This window comes from Struthio camelus, chromosome 1 (genome assembly GCF_040807025.1).
Source record: "Struthio camelus isolate bStrCam1 chromosome 1, bStrCam1.hap1, whole genome shotgun sequence".
NCBI classification, from domain to species: domain Eukaryota; kingdom Metazoa; phylum Chordata; class Aves; order Struthioniformes; family Struthionidae; genus Struthio; species Struthio camelus.
In genome coordinates this window covers 157,429,819-157,452,094 of record NC_090942.1, presented here as the reverse complement: position 1 = coordinate 157,452,094, position 22,276 = coordinate 157,429,819, and the positions used below count along the sequence as shown (strand labels likewise).

Genomic DNA, 22,276 nt, shown 5'->3' with positions numbered 1-22,276 from the left:
GACTCGCACCACTTTTATTATTCTATTCGGAATATTCATCCGAAGTACAATATCCCTGTTGGTAGTGAAAACACACACACTTGGAGTGATGAGCCTGGGGTGAGTCCAGGGAAACGCGGCCAGCCGAGCAAGAGCCATAACCACCATCTGAGCTGCTCTGGCATCTCGGCTGAAGCGAACCATTTGCATTCCTGCCCTTAGATAACTGGGCAAGCTGTGTTGCAAAGTTCACCGCAAGCGGACTCCAGCTGTTGTTGAGATTTTCATTTTTTATGGCCAGCTCCTCCTTTGTCCTTTCTCTCCCTGATTTTCCTCTGCCTTCCTCTGGTCGTGGCTCTTCGGGGTTGGAGGCAGCCGCAGTATTAGCTAGTGCCCGTTTTCTGCAACAAGGAGAAGGCCTTTCAGGAAAGTGCCTTTCAGGAAAGAGTACTCACTGCTAGGAAGGAAGAGCCCAGGTAAAAATATCTTGCAGCAGACATCTCAACAGAGTGCTCTCAACAGCTAACCAGGCACTCCACGATACTATCACTACACCTGCTTCACTGCTAAAAGATAGAAAGGAGCAACAACGTTGGAAAGGAATAACTCACTGTTTTCTCCTCCTCAGCAGGACAGTAACTACACAGGTCAACACCACCCCAAACAATACGGAACTCGAGACCACGGCCGTGAGGACCACGTGGTGCTTTGGTAGGTCTTTATGATGTGCGGCCTTTGCCTCTTTCTCACCACCAAAACCTGGAGGAAAGGAGACAATTCCATACGTCATTGGCTTCTGCACTCCTGGACAATCTCACTATGGGTTTGGGATTCCCAGGAAATCTTACATTCCATGGTGGTACCGTCGCTGATTGTGGGGTCTTGGCACCGGCGGACCACAACGTTCTTTTACGCTTCTCATGGACAAAAGAGCCCCCTGGCCAGGGAAAGCCTGAACCATCACTACCCCTAACTGTGCCTCTAGGCTTCAGTGGGGGGATGTGTGCTGGGGACCCTGGCTTCACCAGGAGGGCAACAAAAGATGGAAAAGCTACTAAAACAAGTCCAAGGGAAATGAAGAAAAGCACGGCCTTCAGGGATATCTGGAATCACACACGGAGGAGAAAAGGTTACAATACCTGTGGCGGTACACGGGTTTGGAAAGGAACTCTGCTGCGTGGAAAGGGATGTTGTCCTGCCTGGATCTAGACAGGTCTAGATTCGCACAGCAGCAGAGGGGCCTGCCTGACCTTTGGCTACGGACACAGGAAACAAAGAGTCACGACTCACCTGTGGCATTCCCCAGAGACTCAAAACTGGCATCAGGCTGGGAAGCTGCATAGCCACCATCTACGGCCACATCTGGAACCAAACACAGACGGGAACAGCTCCCGTTATGTATACTTCACTATCCTTCTCCAGCTGTGAGTGCTCGTGCATGGCAGGGAACACAGAATTACACTAAGGCACTGGTCTCGCCCTTCTGCTCGTGAGCATCTTGCAAACGCTTCCTGGGTGCGTGCACGGGCACCACGCGGGTGCACATGTAAGCATGAATGGAGCTGCCGGGGGAAAGGACACGCTGGAGTTCACACAAGCTCTAAACTCAACCCAGCAAGCCTGCTGCCTTTGTGCAAGGCACTGGAAGAAGCACAAGGTTAGAGCAGCAGACAAACACCGCTTTGCCACGCACAGCACCCAGCGCAGATCTCTGAAGCCCTCCCCAAGGCCACTCCGTTCTTCTGCAGGTATGAGCCTCGGCCAAGGACTTCAGCTGCATGGCCCATGAATAAAATACTGCTCGTTCCAGGAAGTGAATACATCTTGACTACTTACCACTGGCATGCCCCTGAGGCTCAAAAACGGGATGCAGCTGAGGAGCTGCAAGGCCACTGCCTGCAGGAACGCCTGGAATCACACACAGACACGTTTTCATTACGTGCTGCCACATGCTTCCACAGAAGGGAATTGCAGGGAATGGAAGGGGAACGGGGGGCACCCACGTAGCTCGAGAGTCTCCCAGCGGTGGGCAGGCTGGGGGAACTTGTTGGCTGGCACCTGGCAGCTCTCCACATCCTCCCTCCAGGCACTATCCAACAGCCCCCCCCAAGCACCCCCAGCACAAACACACACTCCCTCCGTGCCCGATTCCAGGGGGGTCTCTAACATACACCAAGGAAGCCAGAGCTTGACAAACAGGCAACCCTCAGCACCACACCACAAAAGGGATCGTTTACGCTCCTCCTGCACAGGAGCCCACCGCCCAGTGGAAGCCTGAACCAGCGCTCCCCCTAGGTGTTCTTCTGCCCTTCAGTCGCGGGATGTGTGCTGTGTACCTTGCCTTCATCAGGAGGGCCCTACAAACTGAGGAAAGCCATGCTTATTCTTTCAAAGGAGCATCTGCTGACTACTCACCTCCAGGATGTCCCTGACGCTCAAATCGGGAGTCCAGATCAAAAGAGAAACCTCCATCACCTACCGCCACATCTGGAACCAAACACAGACGGGAACAGCTCCCGTTATGTATACTTCCGTATCCTTCTTCAGATGTGAGCGCTCGTGAATGACGGGGAACATAGAATTACACTAAGGCACTGGTCTTGCCCTTCTGCTTGTGAGCATCTTGCAAACGCTTCCTGGGTGCGTGCACTTGCACCATTTGGGGTTATTACCTAAGTACGAGTTGACTACGTACCTCCGGGAAGACCCTGAGGCTCAAAAACACGATCCAGATGAGAAGCTGGATAACCATCAGCTTTGGCCACTTCTGGAACCAAACACAGATGGCAACAGCTTTTGGTATATATTTGCACAGCCTTCTGGTCTGAATGGTCGTGTGGGATGGAAACTCAACTCTCTCAAGGCACTGGTCTTGCCCTTCTGCTTGTGAGCATCCTGCAAACGTGTACTGGGTGCGTGCACAAGAACCACGTGGGTGTAGATCTAAGCATGCGTGGGCGTTCCCGGGGGAAAGGACACCTTGGAGTTCCCACAATCTTTTGCCTGGCACCTCAAAGCTCTCAAAGTAAAGAAATGCTCACAACTTACCCCGGGCATCCCCCTGCGGCTCAAAAGCCCTTAGATGACCTCCAGGCAAAGTAGTAGGAACAATTTCCCATCAACAAAATATTCTAAAGTAAGTTCTTCTTCTTTCAGGTAAGAAAAACTTGACTACGTACCCCTGGGACGACCCCGAGGCTCAACAACGGCATCCAGCTGAGAAGCTGGATAAGCTCTCTGCAGGGAAGCAGCTGTAATCAAAAACACATGAGAAACATCCCTATTAGCGGGCAACGTAGATTTTCAAGTCAACGGCAGCACGTGGAAAGGGACAAAGGGACGCCCAGATAGGTCTACATATCTAAAGCTGGCGAGGTACCTGGCTGACCCTTTGTATGTGACGTGGGAGCTCTCAAAGAAAGTAAATATTCATGACGTACCTGTGCGATCACCCTGAGGTTCAAAACTGGGATCCAGCTGAGAAGCTGGATAACCACCATCTACAGCCACATCTGGAAACAAACACAGACGGGAACAGCTCCCGTTATGTATACTTCAACAGCCTTCTTCAGACGTGAGTGCTTGTGAATGACGAGGAACCTAGAATTATACTAAGGCACTGGTCTTGCCCTTCTGCTTGTGAGCATCTTGCAAACGTGTACTGGGTGCACGCGCAGGCACCATGTGGGTATAGCTGTAAGCATGAATGGAGCTGTCGGGGAAAAGGACCCACTGGAGTTCACACAAGCTCTAAACTCAACTCCAGCAAGCTCGCTGGCTTTGCAGCAGGCTTTGGAAGCAGCACAGGGGCTTTGCCAGCCAAAGCACCCTGGGGAAGATCTCTGGACGCCTCCTGAGTCCCACTCTGCTCTTCTGTGTGTCTCAGGATCAGCCAAGGACTTATTCAGTTACACTCCACACCAGGAAAGTTTTGACATGTAATAGCTTCTTCTGTGAAGGGCATAAATCTGGACCACTTTCCCCAGGGATCCTCCCGAGCCTCGAGAACAGGATACGGCCGAGAAAATCGATAACCATTGCCTACAGGCAGGGCAGAAAGCCCACACATAGGTGGCACGCTTTCCTTACAAGCTTAGCTACCAACTTCTTCACAAAGCAATGGTAGTCAGTGGCGGGTGGGGGGGGGGCATGTCGTGACATGGGACATATATGGAGGTCAATAGGCTCAAAGCTGCGGAGGGGCAGAGATGACCTTTTGCCTGGCACCTGGCAGCTCTCAAAGTAAAGAAGCGCTCACAACTTACCCCTGGCGTCCCCCCGCGGCTCAAAAGCCCTTAGAGGACCTGAAGAGGACATAGTAGGTACCATTTCACGTCAACAAAATATTACAAAGGAAGTTCTTCTTCTTTCACGTCAGTAAGAGTGGACTACGTACCCCTGGGAAGACCCCGAGGCTCAACAATGCGATCCAGATGAGAAGCTGGATAACCATCAGCTTCGGCCACTTCTGGAACCAAACACAGATGGCAACAGCTTTTGGTTTATATTTGCACAGCCTTCTGGTCTGAATGGTCGTGTGGGATGGGAACGTGTAATTACGCCCTAGCACCTGTCCCTCCCTGCCATTCATTCACTTCATGCACATGTTGAGCTGCTGGGGGAAAGGACGCCCTGGCGCTCACCAAACCTGTAAACTCCACCCCATCCTGCCCCCTGGCTTTGCAGCAGGCACTGCAAGCAGCACAGGCTCGGTGGAACTGGCCAACAGCGCTTTGCGAGCCAAAACACCCAGCACAGATCTCTCAAGCCTTTCGGAGTTCCACTCTGCTCCTTTGTGTGCCTGAGCATTGGCCAATGACGCGCTCAGTTAAATGTCCCAGGAATAACATCTTGCAAAAACCTGCTCGTTCCACGATGTGAATGCTTCTTGACTACTTACCACTGGCATCCCACACAGGTCCAAAACCAGGATCCAGCTGAGGAGCTGCAAGGCCACTGCCTGCAGGAACACCTGTAATCATTATGTATGTATGTATGTATGTATGTATGTAATCATTATACGCTTTCATTATGTGCTGCTACATGCTTCCGCAGAAGGGAACTGCAGGGAACGGAAGGGGAACGGGGGGCACCCACGTGGCTCGAGAGTCCCCCAGCGGCAGGAGGGCTGGGGGAACTCGTTGGCTGGCACCTGGCAGCTCCCCAAATCCTCCCTCCAGGCGCTACCCAACAGCCCCCCAAAGGACCCCCGGGACAAAATAACAGGGGCATCCTCCCCTCCAGGGGCAAGGGGGATGCACCAAGGACGCCGGAGCTCTACGAACAGGGAACCCTCCGCTCCGGGGCACACGAAGGCTCGTTCCCGCTGCGCGGGCGCAAGAGCCCCCCGGCCAGGCAAAGGCAGAAGCAGCGCGAGAGAAGCAGTGCTCCTCGTCTTCCCGGGGACAGCCCGCGACCACTCACCGCCAGCCGCTCCCCGAGGCTCCAAGGCGGCGTGCGGCCAGGAAGCCGGATCGCCCTCGCCGCCAGGCAGCGCTGGGAGCCCACGCGGGCCAGAAGAGCGGCCGTCACGCAGCGCCAGGCGCGGCTGCAGGGCCGCTGCCGCTGGCCGCCCGCTCGCTGCCGGCTCTGCCGCCGGCTCTGCCGCCGGCTCTGCCGCCCCGGCCGCAGCCCGCAGGCGCCTCCCGCCCCCCGGCCCCCGCCGCCCCGCCGCCGCCTCCGCCGCCGCCCGCCCTACCTGCGCGCGGCGCTGCCCGCCGAGCAGCGCGGCTCTCCCGGGCGCGCAGGGCCGCCAGCAGGGCCACGAGCACCAGGAGGCGGCGCCCGGCCGCCGCCGCCGCCCGCGCTCGCACCATGCTGCCCGCCGCCACCAGCCGCCCCCGCCGGCGCCCTCGAGCCCACGCGCGCCGAGCGCCGCTGCCGGGCCCGCGCCGCGCCGCGCACACAGCCCCACAGCACAGCGCGCACCACAACACAACCCCAGCAACTCAGCACACCACCACGCAGACCAACACACCCGCCGCAACACAAACCAACACAACCCGACCCAGCGCAGCGCAGCGCAGCGCGACGCACCGCGGGGCTCTCTGTGAGCTCACGGCCGCCCTCCGCGCGCCTCCGCGGGGGCCCAGGGGGCCGCGCCCCCCCGCCGCGCCCCGCGCTCCCTCCGCGGCGGCCCCCGCCGCCCCGCGCTCCCAGCCCGCCTCTCTGCCCGCCGCTCCCGCCTCTCCCTCTTTCTTTCCCTCTCTTTCAACACACCAAACACGCCTGCCTGCAGCGCTCACTTTATTAGCTGGCATGTATCCTTACGCAGAGTTACACACTCACACATCCCTTTTCCTTCTTGTTCTGGCAAAGACCTGCAGGAATTAGGCAAATATCCTGCTGCCTTCTGAGGTTGGACAAACCTGGTGCTTCAGAGCTGGGGGGGACCTGGGAGAAACAGTTCCCTCCCGGCTTCCTCAACAGCTCGGGAAGTGACCCTCCGTTCTCTACACACTGCTCCTTCTTGGGGGACACGTGGGACGTCAGAAAAGGCGGCTAACTTACCTCTAGCCCAGCTTAGCACTAGTGCTTAAAGTAACGGTTGACCTTTGCATAAGATGCAGAACCCAAGGGACAGAGACCGCTGACTCGATAAAGAAGACTGGAAGAGACTGTAAGGAGTCTCATTACCCCCAAATGTCTTTGTCCGGAGTCCCTCCCCAGAGGCACCCAGCTCCAGCTGTTACTTTGCTGCACCGTCATTTAAAGAAAGAATTAATTCTGCTGCGAGACCTACGTGAGACTCTGCTCCTCGGGAAACCTAGCGCCGCACTGTTTCCCTAGCGTGGTATTGGTTTCAGGCTGGTAGAAACGGGAAGGTTTGAGCACTTGCTTTCAAGTGCCTGGGAACACACCCACGTTTCTTGCTTGCCAGTTGTTGCAGTTGGGGAGTGCTGCTTTGCACAGCTCCTTTCGAGTGGTGGTGTGCAGGAGGGCTGCCTCGCAGTCTGCCAAACCTATTCTCAGTCGAGGGTCTGGCAGCTCGGGCTCTCTGCAGCGCTCACGTTGCTCACCACAGTTCTTGCAAGAGAAGCTGCCCCGTCAGTGAGTTGCAGCAGAGCTTTCCTGCACCGCTACGGTGCTGCCAACTCCTGCTACCCTTGGACCGTGGCTCCTGCTGAACGCAAGGTCGGAATCGGCAACGTTGCCTCTGCTCCACAGGTCAGGAAGAAGAGCGCGCACGTGTTGGCAGAGAACAGCACCATGCTCTTTTTCATAAGCAAGGCAGCACCACGTTTGCCATCACCTCTCTCCTCGGGTCCACATTAGTGGTAGAGAGCTGCAGCTCTTCAGGAATTTCACATCCTCCTGAAGCCTGAATGCACTTCCAGAAATTGCGTTATCCTGGGGGAGGGGAGCACGTGCCAAGAGCAAAGCCAACAAGTGCGTAGGAAAGGCTTCTTTGTTTAGGCTACCGGGAGCCCTCCGTGCAGGACCTCCTCCAGCACGCAACCGAGAGCAGGACCTGCTTTTCTCTCCGGCTGGCCCATCCCTGGCACCCACGTTCCTCCTCTCAAGGCTGCCCCTTGTTCCGTGGCTGACCTGCAATATCAGGCTCCCTGCGAAGTCTGAGAAGTGCCAGTGACCAAGCTGTCAGGGCTGAGGCAGTTCTGCGTTGAAAAACAGCGAATCCCATGGCAAGGAGGTGGCTGTGGAAGAAAGGCTGGACATGCAGCCGCTGGCCCAGTACTTGTGTCTTCTAGGAGCTTGTTGCCTCCTCCTGTGCAGAGTCAAAGGCTGCACTCTGTACCTCTGCTCTGAGGTACTTTGCTCGCTCCTTTGCCTCTGGAGGTCGCTGGGAGACAGGCTCTTGTTGAGTCTGCTCCGATTGCCAGGGCTGGTCTGTGGGACTTCACCGAGTGACTAGGTTTCCTTGCTGTTTCTGGGAAATGGCATGTACTTTACTGTCATTTCCCTGTCCCAGGAAGCGCCTCTCTGGCTCCAGGTGTGCTGTTTGCATGGCTCGGGGCCTGCGTGGTCTCCCAAGTCTTGTGGGGCTGGCCTGGGAGGGCCGGGGCAGTGGTGCCGGGGCAGTTGCCCTGCAGCCCCCAGCGCGGGAGCCCTGGGACAGGCCGGAGAGTGTTGGCCAGGCAAGGGGGCTGCTCTGCTTGAAAGGCTGAGCTGGCTCTGCTGGAGACACTGAAGTGTGTATGGTAGCAGTTGAAAGGCATAATGAAGCTTCTGAGTTTTTGCAAAAAGCCAGACTACAGTGTAACTCTGTTGCTAACATGTAGGCATAAGTGCTTGTGCTTGCCTTTTCGTGTGTTCTCACTGCCTCTTGGCCAGGCTTATGTAGCACCTCGCATCCCCGTGTGAAACACATCGGACGTGTTCTCAGGTATCTCTTGGGTTTTTCTTTCTCATTCAGGCAATCGTCCAGCAGTTCTCGGTCTTGCTGACAATATGTGCTTGTGACTTTACCTCCCCTCCGCAATTCCGTTTAGAAAAAGACAGCTCCAGAGGGAGCCTTTGGGCCTGTTGCCTGAGGGAGCTGTTATGTGATGCCATGTGTCCCTAGAGAATCCACCTGCCAGAAACACTGCACAGACGTCACCCCTGGCCGACAAGTTCGTCACAGCTCGTTCTGTGCCTGAGTTCATTTGCATCTCTCCAGTTTACAGGACTAGGTACTGTGTAAATCAATCTTTTGCTCTCGCTCTAGCCTAACGGCACTGCTCCAAATGTACATCAGGCCCTAGCATAAGCCGTTTGTTGGGCCGAAAGCACGAGCAGAAGTCAAACGAACAGTTCCAGCTGAAGGTTTTGTTACCTTTGGGGCCAAAACAAATCCAGCAGTGCCCAGACAACCCGACTTCCAGGCTCTTCTCCTGGCGGTGCCCCTGAGCACAGCACACTCGCCAGGCCAAAGGGCTAGCCTCTTTCAGGGGCTAACGAGGCCTGGAGGTGCTGGCTGCGTGATCGCGCAGCCCCAGGTCACGGCTGAACGCATGCTTATTTTGGAGGCTTGGAGACTGCAGCTGCCGTTCCCTGAAGAGGCAGGGGCACACTGCCGCTTTCCCATTAGCACCGAGCAGTGTGCTCTGGCCACATGGGCCCGTCTGCCTGGAGGCCCAAGGCAGTCCTTAAAGTGTGTAGGTGCTGCTGCGATTTGGGGGGATCGCAGCAGGAATTACACTAAAGATGTAAGGGGCTGGTGGTGGCTGAGGCCCTTCATCTAGGACATGCTCTGTGTTAGCTAAGGCTTATGCAGCTACTTGTGCTGATCCATACCTCCTCCTCCGGCTGAAATAACGCAAGGTGCCTCTGCAAGGCCCCAGAAGCGAAGAGGGAGTGCTGCGTGCTACTTGCTGTTTCGCTGGGGAGCCCAGGGCTGGGCGTGAGGCTTGCTTTTGCTCCTCAGTTCCTGGTGGGGCAATAGTGCAGCTTTGAAGTCCGAAAACCACGGGCACTGGCATGTGCGAGGCATTGCAAGTTGCCCTTCCCCTGGCCACGCTCTCTAGGTTGCCTGGAGGTGGGAGTTTGTGTGTTAGAGCCTCTGCTTGAGAAACGGTGGCACGCGGGGCGTTTCTCAGAGCAGCCCGCGAGGAGGTGGGCTTTTCCCTTGTCTCTCCAGGAGTCCGGGGCAGAAATAGGCCTTGGCTTATGTGATTGGGGAGGCCTGGGAATGTGTCACAGAATCACATAATGGCCAAGGGTGGAAGGGACCTCTGGAGATCATCTAGTCCAACTGCCCTGCCCGAGCAAGGTGGTCTAGAGCACATTGCACAGGATCACATCTAGGCGGGCTTCTGAATATCTCCAGCAAAGGAGACTCCACAACCTCTCTGGGCAACCTGTGCCAGTGCTCAGACACCCTCCCAGGAAAGAAGTTTCTCCTCAGGTTCAGATGGAACTTCCTGTATTTCAATTTGTGTCCATTGCCTCTTGCCCTGTCGCTGAGCAGCACGGAGAAGAGCCTGGTCCCATCCTCTTAACACCCTCCCTGTAGATATTTGTATACATTGATGAGATCCCCCCTCAGCCTTCTCGTCTCCAGGCTGAACAGGCCCAGCTGTCTCAGCCTTTCTCCATACGAGAGATGCTCCAGTCCCCTAATCATCTTTGTAGCCCTCCAACTCTCCAGCCTGTCCAGGTCCCTCTGACTGGCAGCACAGCCCCCTGGTGTGTCAGCCACTCCTCCCAGTTTAGTATCCTCAGCAAACTTGCTGAGGGTGCGCTCTGTCCCTTCATCCAGGTCGTTGAGGAATACATTGAACAAGACTGGACCCAGGACTGACCCCTGGGGGACACCGCTAGCTACAGGCCTCCAACTAGACTGCGCCACTGACCATGACCCTCTGAGCTCTGCCATCCAGCCAGTTGCTCTGCCATCAATCCACCTCACCGTCCACTCATCCAACTCACACTTCCTGACTTTATCTATGAGGATAAAGGGTGGAAGGGACCTCTGGAGTCCCTTCCAGGGACAGCGTCAAAAGCCTTGCTGAAGTCCAGGCAGACAACATCCACTGCTCTGCCCTCATCTGCCCAGCCAGTCATTCCCTCCTAGAAGGCTATCAGATTGGTCAAGCGTGATTCCCCTTTGATGAATCCATGCTGACTACTCCTGATCATCGTCTCGTCCTCCATATGCTTAGTGAGGACCTCCAGGAGGAGCTGTTCCACCACCTTTCCCGGGATGGAGGTGAGGCTGACAGGTCTGCAGTTTCCTGGCTCCTCCTCCTTGCCCTTTTTGAAGACTGGCGTGACACTGGCTTTCTTCCAGTCCTCAGGCACCTCTCCTGTGCTCCGGGACCTTTCCAAGATGATGAGGAGTGGCCTAGCGATAACATCCGCCAGCTCCCTCAGCACTCGTGGGTGCATCCCATCGGGGCCCATGGATTTGTGGATGTCAAGTTTGGACAAATGATCTCTAACCCGATCTTCCTCAACCAAGGGAAAGTTCTCCTTTCTCCAGCCTTCCTCTCTTGTCTCCAGGGTCTGGCATTCCTGAGGGCTGGCCTTAGCAGTAAAGGCTGATGCAAAGAAGGCATTCAGTAACTCTGCCTTCTCTCTATCCTTTGTCACCAGGGCACCCGCCCCATTCAGCAGGGCGCCCAATTTTTCCCTAGCTTTCCTTTTGCTATTGATGCATTTGAAGAAGCCTTTCTTGTTGTCCTTGACAACAAGTGTCCTAACGCTGAGCTCCTTCCTCGCCTTGCCTCTCGTTCCTCTGACGAGCCACCGCAACATTCCCTGCCTGTCACCTCGGGCCCGGCGGGGGAACGATCCCGAATGTTTGGGAGGGTTGTGCTTTGAGACCCAGGGCCTGAACATCTTCCTGTGAGACGTGCCACTTGTGGGAGTGGTTTTCCTTGTCCCGAGCTGGCTGACCCTTGTGAGAGGAGCCTGCCGCTTGAATGCCTGCCCCTTAGTGCCGCGCGGAGAGCGAATCGTGCAGGACTTGAGGAACATGCGGGGAAGGTGGAGGAGCTGGTTCTTCCTATGCCAGAGGCAAAGGGTTGCTGGGTCACCTGCAAACATCCTAAAATCTCACCGCTTGCCTTTCCTGTCCTATGCCCTTCCCTCACCAGGTTTCTCATGGCGGTGTGAGCTTCCCCAGGGACACTGCAGGTGGCGGGGCTGCACCTTGACATGGCATTCATACTGGATCCTCCTAGGGACTTCATTCCTTTCCCTCTCTTGGAAGCTGGCAACAGGGGTGAAAAGAGTTTTCAGAGTCGGCCACTGTTTTACCGTGCTCCTCTGGAAAGGTCGGAGTCAATTTGGGCTCACTTTAAAAAGAGCGCATAGGATCCGGGCCTTTGAGTTCATTTGTCGTTCAGGACAGCCTGAGCTGGGAAACTACACTGATGCCGGGACCGAGGGCATCCCTTGATGCAGTGCCACTCTCCGACAGCTCCTCTCCCACATCCAACCCTGCCACAAGCGCTGTGCGCTACACCCAGACGGAAAGGACCAAAACTGCCAAGGACTCGCACCACTTTTATTATTCTATTCGGAATATTCATCCGAAGTACAATATCCCTGTTGGTAGTGAAAACACACACACTTGGAGTGATGAGCCTGGGGTGAGTCCAGGGAAACGCGGCCAGCCGAGCAAGAGCCATAACCACCATCTGAGCTGCTCTGGCATCTCGGCTGAAGCGAACCATTTGCATTCCTGCCCTTAGATAACTGGGCAAGCTGTGCTGCAAAGTTCACCGCAAGCGGACTCCAGCTGTTGTTGAGATTTTCATTTTTTATGGCCAGCTCCTCCTTTGTCCTTTCTCTCCCTGATTTTCCTCTGCCTTCCTCTGGTCGTGGCTCTTCGGGGTTGGAGGCAGCCGCAGTATTAGCTAGTGCCCGTTTTCTGCAACAAGGAGAAGGCCTTTCAGGAAAGTGCCTTTCAGGAAAGAGTACTCACTGCTAGGAAGGAAGACCCCAGGTAAAAATATCTTGCAGCAGACATCTCAACAGAGTGCTCTCAACAGCTAACCAGGCACTCCACGATACTATCACTACACCTGCTTCACTGCTAAAAGATAGAAAGGAGCAACAACGTTGGAAAGGAATAACTCACTGTTTTCTCCTCCTCAGCAGGACAGTAACTACACAGGTCAACACCACCCCAAACAATACGGAACTCGAGACCACGGCAGTGAAGATCAAGCGGTGCTTTTCTAGGTCTTTATGATGTGCGGCCTTTGCCTCTTTCTCACCACCAAAACCTGGAGGAAAGGAGACAATTCCATACGTCATTGGCTTCTGCACTCCTGGACAATCTCACTATGGGTTTGGGATTCCCAGGAAATCTTACATTCCATGGTGGTACCGTCGCTGATTGTGGGGTCTTGGCACCGGCGGACCACAACGTTCTTTTACGCTTCTCATGGACAAAAGAGCCCCCTGGCCAGGGAAAGCCTGAACCATCACTACCCCTAACTGTGCCTCTAGGCTTCAGTGGGGGGATGTGTGCTGGGGACCCTGGCTTCACCAGGAGGGCAACAAAAGATGGAAAAGCTACTAAAACAAGTCCAAGGGAAATGAAGATAAGCACGGCCTTCAGGGATATCTGGAATCACACACGGAGGAGAAAAGGTTACAATGCCTGTGGCGGTACACGGGTTTGGAAAGGAACTCTGCTGCGTGGAAAGGGATGTTGTCCTGCCTGGATCTAGACAGGTCTAGATTCGCACAGCAGCAGAGGGGCCTGCCTGACCTTTGGCTACGGACACAGGAAACAAAGAGTCACGACTCACCTGTGGCATTCCCCAGAGACTCAAAACTGGCATCAGGCTGGGAAGCTGCATAGCCACCATCTACGGCCACATCTGGAACCAAACACAGACGGGAACAGCTCCCGTTATGTATACTTCACTATCCTTCTCCAGCTGTGAGTGCTCGTGCATGGCAGGGAACACAGAATTACACTAAGGCACTGGTCTCGCCCTTCTGCTCGTGAGCATCTTGCAAACGCTTCCTGGGTGCGTGCACGGGCACCACGCGGGTGCACATGTAAGCATGAATGGAGCTGCCGGGGGAAAGGACACGCTGGAGTTCACACAAGCTCTAAACTCAACCCAGCAAGCCTGCTGCCTTTGTGCAAGGCACTGGAAGAAGCACAAGGTTAGAGCAGCAGACAAACACCGCTTTGCCACGCACAGCACCCAGCGCAGATCTCTGAAGCCCTCCCCAAGGCCACTCCGTTCTTCTGCAGGTATGAGCCTCGGCCAAGGACTTCAGCTGCATGGCCCATGAATAAAATACTGCTCGTTCCAGGAAGTGAATACATCTTGACTACTTACCACTGGCATGCCCCTGAGGCTCAAAAACGGGATGCAGCTGAGGAGCTGCAAGGCCACTGCCTGCAGGAACGCCTGGAATCACACACAGACACGTTTTCATTACGTGCTGCCACATGCTTCCACAGAAGGGAATTGCAGGGAATGGAAGGGGAACGGGGGGCACCCACGTAGCTCGAGAGTCTCCCAGCGGTGGGCAGGCTGGGGGAACTTGTTGGCTGGCACCTGGCAGCTCTCCACATCCTCCCTCCAGGCACTATCCAACAGCCCCCCCCAAGCACCCCCAGCACAAACACACACTCCCTCCGTGCCCGCTTCCAGGGGGGTCTCTAACATACACCAAGGAAGCCAGAGCTTGACAAACAGGCAACCCTCAGCACCACACCACAAAAGGGATCGTTTACGCTCCTCCTGCACAGGAGCCCACCGCCCAGTGGAAGCCTGAACCAGCGCTCCCCCTAGGTGTTCTTCTGCCCTTCAGTCGCGGGATGTGTGCTGTGTACCTTGCCTTCATCAGGAGGGCCCTACAAACTGAGGAAAGCCATGCTTATTCTTTCAAAGGAGCATCTGCTGACTACTCACCTCCAGGATGTCCCTGACGCTCAAATCGGGAGTCCAGATCAAAAGAGAAACCTCCATCACCTACCGCCACATCTGGAACCAAACACAGACGGGAACAGCTCCCGTTATGTATACTTCCGTATCCTTCTTCAGATGTGAGCGCTCGTGAATGACGGGGAACATAGAATTACACTAAGGCACTGGTCTAGCCCTTCTGCTTGTGAGCATCTTGCAAACGCTTCCTGGGTGCATGCACTTGCACCATTTGGGGTTATTACCTAAGTACGAGTTGACTACGTACCTCCGGGAAGACCCTGAGGCTCAAAAACACGATCCAGATGAGAAGCTGGATAACCATCAGCTTCGGCCACTTCTGGAACCAAACACAGATGGCAACAGCTTTTGGTGTATATTTTTACCGCCTTCTGATCTGAATGGTCGTGTGGGATGGGAACGTGTAATTACACCCTAGCACCTGTCCCTCCCTGCCATTCATTCACTTCATGCACATGTTGAGCTGCTGGGGGAAAGGACGCCCTGGCGCTCACCAAACCTGTAAACTCCACCCCATCCTGCCCCCTGGCTTTGCAGCAGGCACTGCAAGCAGCACAGGGTCGGTGGAACTGGCCAACAGCGCTTTGCGAGCCAAAACACCCAGCCCAGATCTCTCAAGCCTTTCGGAGTTCCACTCTGCTCCTTTGTGTGCCTGAGCATTGGCCAAGGACTTATTCAGTTGAATGTCCCAGGAATAAAATACACTAAAACAAACGCTCATTCCAGGAAGAGAATACATCTTGATTACTGACCTGTGGCCCCCCTCAGAGGTTCAAAACTGGGATCCAGCTGAGAAGCTGGATAACCACCATCTACAGCCACATCTGGAAACAAACACAGACGGGAACAGCTCCCGTTATGTATACTTCAACAGCCTTCTTCAGACGTGAGTGCTCGGGAACCTAGAATTACACTAAGGCACTGCTCTTGCCCTTCTGCTTGTGAGCATCCTGCAAACGTGTACTGGGTGCGTGCACAAGAACCACGTGGGTGTAGATCTAAGCATGCGTGGGCGTTCCCGGGGGAAAGGACACCTTGGAGTTCCCACAATCTTTTGCCTGGCACCTCAAAGCTCTCAAAGTAAAGAAATGCTCACAACTTACCCCGGGCATCCCCCTGCGGCTCAAAAGCCCTTAGATGACCTCCAGGCAAAGTAGTAGGAACAATTTCCCATCAACAAAATATTCTAAAGTAAGTTCTTCTTCTTTCAGGTAAGAAAAACTTGACTACGTACCCCTGGGACGACCCCGAGGCTCAACAACGGCATCCAGCTGAGAAGCTGGATAAGCTCTCTGCAGGGAAGCAGCTGTAATCAAAAACACATGAGAAACGTCCCTATTAGCGGGCAACGTAGATTTTCAAGTCAACGGCAGCACGTGGAAAGGGACAAAGGGACGCCCAGATAGGTCTACATATCTAAAGCTGGCGAGGTACCTGGCTGACCCTTTGTATGTGACGTGGGAGCTCTCAAAGAAAGTAAATATTCATGACGTACCTGTGCGATCACCCTGAGGTTCAAAACTGGGATCCAGCTGAGAAGCTGGATAACCACCATCTACAGCCACATCTGGAAACAAACACAGACGGGAACAGCTCCCGTTATGTATACTTCAACAGCCTTCTTCAGACGTGAGTGCTTGTGAATGACGAGGAACCTAGAATTATACTAAGGCACTGGTCTTGCCCTTCTGCTTGTGAGCATCTTGCAAACGTGTACTGGGTGCACGCGCAGGCACCATGTGGGTATAGCTGTAAGCATGAATGGAGCTGTCGGGGAAAAGGACCCACTGGAGTTCACACAAGCTCTAAACTCAACTCCAGCAAGCTCGCTGGCTTTGCAGCAGGCTTTGGAAGCAGCACAGGGGCTTTGCCAGCCAAAGCACCCTGGGGAAGATCTCTGGACGCCTCCTGAGTCCCACTCTGCTCTTCTGTGTGTCTCAGGATCAGCCAAGGACTTATTCAGTTACACTCCACACCAGGAAAGTTTTGACATGTAATAGCTTCTTCTGTGAAGGGCATAAATCTGGACCACTTTCCCCAGGGATCCTCCCGAGCCTCGAGAACAGGATACGGCCGAGAAAATCGATAACCATTGCCTACAGGCAGGGCAGAAAGCCCACACATAGGTGGCACGCTTTCCTTACAAGCTTAGCTACCAACTTCTTCACAAAGCAATGGTAGTCAGTGGCGGGTGGGGGGGGGGCATGTCGTGACATGGGACATATATGGAGGTCAATAGGCTCAAAGCTGCGGAGGGGCAGAGATGACCTTTTGCCTGGCACCTGGCAGCTCTCAAAGTAAAGAAGCGCTCACAACTTACCCCTGGCGTCCCCCCGCGGCTCAAAAGCCCTTAGAGGACCTGAAGAGGACATAGTAGGTACCATTTCACGTCAACAAAATATTACAAAGGAAGTTCTTCTTCTTTCACGTCAGTAAGAGTGGACTACGTACCCCTGGGAAGACCCCGAGGCTCAACAATGCGATCCAGATGAGAAGCTGGATAACCATCAGCTTCGGCCACTTCTGGAACCAAACACAGATGGCAACAGCTTTTGGTTTATATTTGCACAGCCTTCTGGTCTGAATGGTCGTGTGGGATGGGAACGTGTAATTACGCCCTAGCACCTGTCCCTCCCTGCCATTCATTCACTTCATGCACATGTTGAGCTGCTGGGGGAAAGGACGCCCTGGCGCTCACCAAACCTGTAAACTCCACCCCATCCTGCCCCCTGGCTTTGCAGCAGGCACTGCAAGCAGCACAGGCTCGGTGGAACTGGCCAACAGCGCTTTGCGAGCCAAAACACCCAGCACAGATCTCTCAAGCCTTTCGGAGTTCCACTCTGCTCCTTTGTGTGCCTGAGCATTGGCCAATGACGCGCTCAGTTAAATGTCCCAGGAATAACATCTTGCAAAAACCTGCTCGTTCCACGATGTGAATGCTTCTTGACTACTTACCACTGGCATCCCACACAGGTCCAAAACCAGGATCCAGCTGAGGAGCTGCAAGGCCACTGCCTGCAGGAACACCTGTAATCATTATGTATGTATGTATGTATGTATGTATGTAATCATTATACGCTTTCATTATGTGCTGCTACATGCTTCCGCAGAAGGGAACTGCAGGGAACGGAAGGGGAACGGGGGGCACCCACGTGGCTCGAGAGTCCCCCAGCGGCAGGAGGGCTGGGGGAACTCGTTGGCTGGCACCTGGCAGCTCCCCAAATCCTCCCTCCAGGCGCTACCCAACAGCCCCCCAAAGGACCCCCGGGACAAAATAACAGGGGCATCCTCCCCTCCAGGGGCAAGGGGGATGCACCAAGGACGCCGGAGCTCTACGAACAGGGAACCCTCCGCTCCGGGGCACACGAAGGCTCGTTCCCGCTGCGCGGGCGCAAGAGCCCCCCGGCCAGGCAAAGGCAGAAGCAGCGCGAGAGAAGCAGTGCTCCTCGTCTTCCCGGGGACAGCCCGCGACCACTCACCGCCAGCCGCTCCCCGAGGCTCCAAGGCGGCGTGCGGCCAGGAAGCCGGATCGCCCTCGCCGCCAGGCAGCGCTGGGAGCCCACGCGGGCCAGAAGAGCGGCCGTCACGCAGCGCCAGGCGCGGCTGCAGGGCCGCTGCCGCTGGCCGCCCGCTCGCTGCCGGCTCTGCCGCCGGCTCTGCCGCCCGCCGCCCCGGCCGCAGCCCGCAGGCGCCTCCCGCCCCCCGGCCCCCGCCGCCCCGCCGCCGCCTCCGCCGCCGCCCGCCCTACCTGCGCGCGGCGCTGCCCGCCGAGCAGCGCGGCTCTCCCGGGCGCGCAGGGCCGCCAGCAGGGCCACGAGCACCAGGAGGCGGCGCCCGGCCGCCGCCGCCGCCCGCGCTCGCACCATGCTGCCCGCCGCCACCAGCCGCCCCCGCCGGCGCCCTCGAGCCCACGCGCGCCGAGCGCCGCTGCCGGGCCCGCGCCGCGCCGCGCACACAGCCCCACAGCACAGCGCGCACCACAACACAACCCCAGCAACTCAGCACACCACCACGCAGACCAACACACCCGCCGCAACACAAACCAACACAACCCGACCCAGCGCAGCGCGACGCAGCGCGACGCACCGCGGGGCTCTCTGTGAGCTCACGGCCGCCCTCCGCGCGCCTCCGCGGGGGCCCAGGGGGCCGCGCCCCCCCGCCGCGCCCCGCGCTCCCTCCGCGGCGGCCCCCGCCGCCCCGCGCTCCCAGCCCGCCTCTCTGCCCGCCGCTCCCGCCTCTCCCTCTTTCTTTCCCTCTCTTTCAACACACCAAACACGCCTGCCTGCAGCGCTCACTTTATTAGCTGGCATGTATCCTTACGCAGAGTTACACACTCACACATCCCTTTTCCTTCTTGTTCTGGCAAAGACCTGCAGGAATTAGGCAAATATCCCGCACAGCTTCCCCTTACACATCCTGCTGCCTTCTGAGGTTGGACAAACCTGGTGCTTCAGAGCTGGGGGGGACCTGGGAGAAACAGTTCCCTCCCGGCTTCCTCAAGAGCTCGGGAAGTGACCCTCCGTTCTCTACACACTGCTCCTTCTTGGGGGACACGTGGGACGTCAGAAAAGGCGGCTAACTTACCTCTAGCCCAGCTTAGCACTAGTGCTTAAAGTAACGGTTGACCTTTGCATAAGATGCAGAACCCAAGGGACAGAGACCGCTGACTCGATAAAGAAGACTGGAAGAGACTGTAAGGAGTCTCATTACCCCCAAATGTCTTTGTCCGGAGTCCCTCCCCAGAGGCACCCAGCTCCAGCTGTTACTTTGCTGCACCGTCATTTAAAGAAAGAATTAATTCTGCTGCGAGACCTACGTGAGACTCTGCTCCTCGGGAAACCTAGCGCCGCACTGTTTCCCTAGCGTGGTATTGGTTTCAGGCTGGTAGAAACGGGAAGGTTTGAGCACTTGCTTTCAAGTGCCTGGGAACACACCCACGTTTCTTGCTTGCCAGTTGTTGCAGTTGGGGAGTGCTGCTTTGCACAGCTCCTTTCGAGTGGTGGTGTGCAGGAGGGCTGCCTCGCAGTCTGCCAAACCTATTCTCAGTCGAGGGTCTGGCAGCTCGGGCTCTCTGCAGCGCTCACGTTGCTCACCACAGTTCTTGCAAGAGAAGCTGCCCCGTCAGTGAGTTGCAGCAGAGCTTTCCTGCACCGCTACGGTGCTGCCAACTCCTGCTACCCTTGGACCGTGGCTCCTGCTGAACGCAAGGTCGGAATCGGCAACGTTGCCTCTGCTCCACAGGTCAGGAAGAAGAGCGCGCACGTGTTGGCAGAGAACAGCACCATGCTCTTTTTCATAAGCAAGGCAGCACCACGTTTGCCATCACCTCTCTCCTCGGGTCCACATTAGTGGTAGAGAGCTGCAGCTCTTCAGGAATTTCACATCCTCCTGAAGCCTGAATGCACTTCCAGAAATTGCGTTATCCTGGGGGAGGGGAGCACGTGCCAAGAGCAAAGCCAACAAGTGCGTAGGAAAGGCTTCTTTGTTTAGGCTACCGGGAGCCCTCCGTGCAGGACCTCCTCCAGCACGCAACCGAGAGCAGGACCTGCTTTTCTCTCCGGCTGGCCCATCCCTGGCACCCACGTTCCTCCTCTCAAGGCTGCCCCTTGTTCCGTGGCTGACCTGCAATATCAGGCTCCCTGCGAAGTCTGAGAAGTGCCAGTGACCAAGCTGTCAGGGCTGAGGCAGTTCTGCGTTGAAAAACAGCGAATCCCATGGCAAGGAGGTGGCTGTGGAAGAAAGGCTGGACATGCAGCCGCTGGCCCAGTACTTGTGTCTTCTAGGAGCTTGTTGCCTCCTCCTGTGCAGAGTCAAAGGCTGCACTCTGTACCTCTGCTCTGAGGTACTTTGCTCGCTCCTTTGCCTCTGGAGGTCGCTGGGAGACAGGCTCTTGTTGAGTCTGCTCCGATTGCCAGGGCTGGTCTGTGGGACTTCACCGAGTGACTAGGTTTCCTTGCTGTTTCTGGGAAATGGCATGTACTTTACTGTCATTTCCCTGTCCCAGGAAGCGCCTCTCTGGCTCCAGGTGTGCTGTTTGCATGGCTCGGGGCCTGCGTGGTCTCCCAAGTCTTGTGGGGCTGGCCTGGGAGGGCCGGGGCAGTGGTGCCGGGGCAGTTGCCCTGCAGCCCCCAGCGCGGGAGCCCTGGGACAGGCCGGAGAGTGTTGGCCAGGCAAGGGGGCTGCTCTGCTTGAAAGGCTGAGCTGGCTCTGCTGGAGACACTGAAGTGTGTATGGTAGCAGTTGAAAGGCATAATGAAGCTTCTGAGTTTTTGCAAAAAGCCAGACTACAGTGTAACTCTGTTGCTAACATGTAGGCATAAGTGCTTGTGCTTGCCTTTTCGTGTGTTCTCACTGCCTCTTGGCCAGGCTTATGTAGCACCTCGCATCCCCGTGTGAAACACATCGGACGTGTTCTCAGGTATCTCTTGGGTTTTTCTTTCTCATTCAGGCAATCGTCCAGCAGTTCTCGGTCTTGCTGGCAATATGTGCTTGTGACTTTACCTCCCCTCCGCAATTCCGTTTAGAAAAAGACAGCTCCAGAGGGAGCCTTTGGGCCTGTTGCCTGAGGGAGCTGTTATGTGATGCCATGTGTCCCTAGAGAATCCACCTGCCAGAAACACTGCACAGACGTCACCCCTGGCCGACAAGTTCGTCACAGCTCGTTCTGTGCCTGAGTTCGTTTGCATCTCTCCAGTTTACAGGACTAGGTACTGTGTAAATCAATCTTTTGCTCTCGCTCTAGCCTAACGGCACTGCTCCAAATGTACATCAGGCCCTAGCATAAGCCGTTTGTTGGGCCGAAAGCACGAGCAGAAGTCAAACGAACAGTTCCAGCTGAAGGTTTTGTTACCTTTGGGGCCAAAACAAATCCAGCAGTGCCCAGACAACCCGACTTCCAGGCTCTTCTCCTGGCGGTGCCCCTGAGCACAGCACACTCGCCAGGCCAAAGGGCTAGCCTCTTTCAGGGGCTAACGAGGCCTGGAGGTGCTGGCTGCGTGATCGCGCAGCCCCAGGTCACGGCTGAACGCATGCTTATTTTGGAGGCTTGGAGACTGCAGCTGCCGTTCCCTGAAGAGGCAGGGGCACGCTGCCGCTTTCCCATTAGCACCGAGCAGTGTGCTCTGGCCACATGGGCCCGTCTGCCTGGAGGCCCAAGGCAGTCCTTAAAGTGTGTAGGTGCTGCTGCGATTTGGGGGGATCGCAGCAGGAATTACACTAAAGATGTAAGGGGCTGGTGGTGGCTGAGGCCCTTCATCTAGGACATGCTCTGTGTTAGCTAAGGCTTATGCAGCTACTTGTGCTGATCCATACCTCCTCCTCCGGCTGAAATAACGCAAGGTGCCTCTGCAAGGCCCCAGAAGCGAAGAGGGAGTGCTGCGTGCTACTTGCTGTTTCGCTGGGGAGCCCAGGGCTGGGCGTGAGGCTTGCTTTTGCTCCTCAGTTCCTGGTGGGGCAATAGTGCAGCTTTGAAGTCCGAAAACCACGGGCACTGGCATGTGCGAGGCATTGCAAGTTGCCCTTCCCCTGGCCACGCTCTCTAGGTTGCCTGGAGGTGGGAGTTTGTGTGTTAGAGCCTCTGCTTGAGAAACGGTGGCACGCGGGGCGTTTCTCAGAGCAGCCCGCGAGGAGGTGGGCTTTTCCCTTGTCTCTCCAGGAGTCCGGGGCAGAAATAGGCCTTGGCTTATGTGATTGGGGAGGCCTGGGAATGTGTCACAGAATCACATAATGGCCAAGGGTGGAAGGGACCTCTGGAGATCATCTAGTCCAACTGCCCTGCCCGAGCAAGGTGGTCTAGAGCACATTGCACAGGATCACATCTAGGCGGGCTTCTGAATATCTCCAGCAAAGGAGACTCCACAACCTCTCTGGGCAACCTGTGCCAGTGCTCTGTCACTCTGGCCCAGCTGTCTCAGCCTTTCTTCATACGAGAG

The 22,276-nt window shown here is 56.0% G+C and overlaps 2 protein-coding genes across 2 annotated transcripts; both read right to left on the bottom strand.

Annotated features, from left to right (window-relative positions):
* Positions 1–5,795, bottom strand: LOC138062121 (collagen alpha-2(IV) chain-like). Its single transcript, XM_068918767.1, has 13 exons — positions 5,678–5,795; positions 5,404–5,592; positions 4,880–4,951; positions 4,376–4,447; positions 4,245–4,283; positions 3,420–3,491; positions 3,159–3,230; positions 2,675–2,746; positions 2,395–2,466; positions 1,816–1,887; positions 1,270–1,341; positions 591–738; positions 1–380 (listed from the first exon to the last, which is right to left on the bottom strand). Exons 1-13 carry the CDS (start codon positions 5,793–5,795, stop codon positions 23–25), a joined length of 1,428 nt encoding a protein of 475 aa, XP_068774868.1. The 3' UTR covers positions 1–22.
* A 6,123-nt stretch (positions 5,796–11,918) lies between these two features.
* On the bottom strand, positions 11,919–18,211 carry LOC138062009 (uncharacterized). Its single transcript, XM_068917631.1, has 10 exons — positions 18,094–18,211; positions 16,797–16,868; positions 15,841–15,912; positions 15,098–15,169; positions 14,593–14,664; positions 14,313–14,384; positions 13,734–13,805; positions 13,188–13,259; positions 12,509–12,656; positions 11,919–12,298 (listed from the first exon to the last, which is right to left on the bottom strand). The coding sequence occupies exons 1-10, from the start codon at positions 18,209–18,211 to the stop codon at positions 11,941–11,943; spliced, it is 1,128 nt and encodes a 375-aa protein (XP_068773732.1). The 3' UTR covers positions 11,919–11,940.
* Between the last annotated feature and the right edge of the window lie 4,065 nt (positions 18,212–22,276).

Excerpts from the sequence above, each read along its gene's own strand:
- LOC138062121 (XM_068918767.1), bottom strand. The coding sequence starts at position 5,795 with ATGGTGCGAGCGCGGGCGGCGGCGGCGGCCGGGCGCCGCCTCCTGGTG. Across the intron at positions 4,448-4,879 it reads ACCTGTGTGGGATGCCAGTG|AAGTGGCCGAAGCTGATGGT; the intron begins GTAAGTAGTCAA and ends GTTTGGTTCCAG. Across the intron at positions 2,467-2,674 it reads GCCTCAGGGTCTTCCCGGAG|ATGTGGCGGTAGGTGATGGA; the intron begins GTACGTAGTCAA and ends GTTTGGTTCCAG.
- LOC138062009 (XM_068917631.1), bottom strand. The coding sequence starts at position 18,211 with ATGGTGCGAGCGCGGGCGGCGGCGGCGGCCGGGCGCCGCCTCCTGGTG. Across the intron at positions 14,385-14,592 it reads GCCTCAGGGTCTTCCCGGAG|ATGTGGCGGTAGGTGATGGA; the intron begins GTACGTAGTCAA and ends GTTTGGTTCCAG. Across the intron at positions 12,299-12,508 it reads CTGCTGAGGAGGAGAAAACA|AAAACGGGCACTAGCTAATA; the intron begins GTGAGTTATTCC and ends TCCTTGTTGCAG.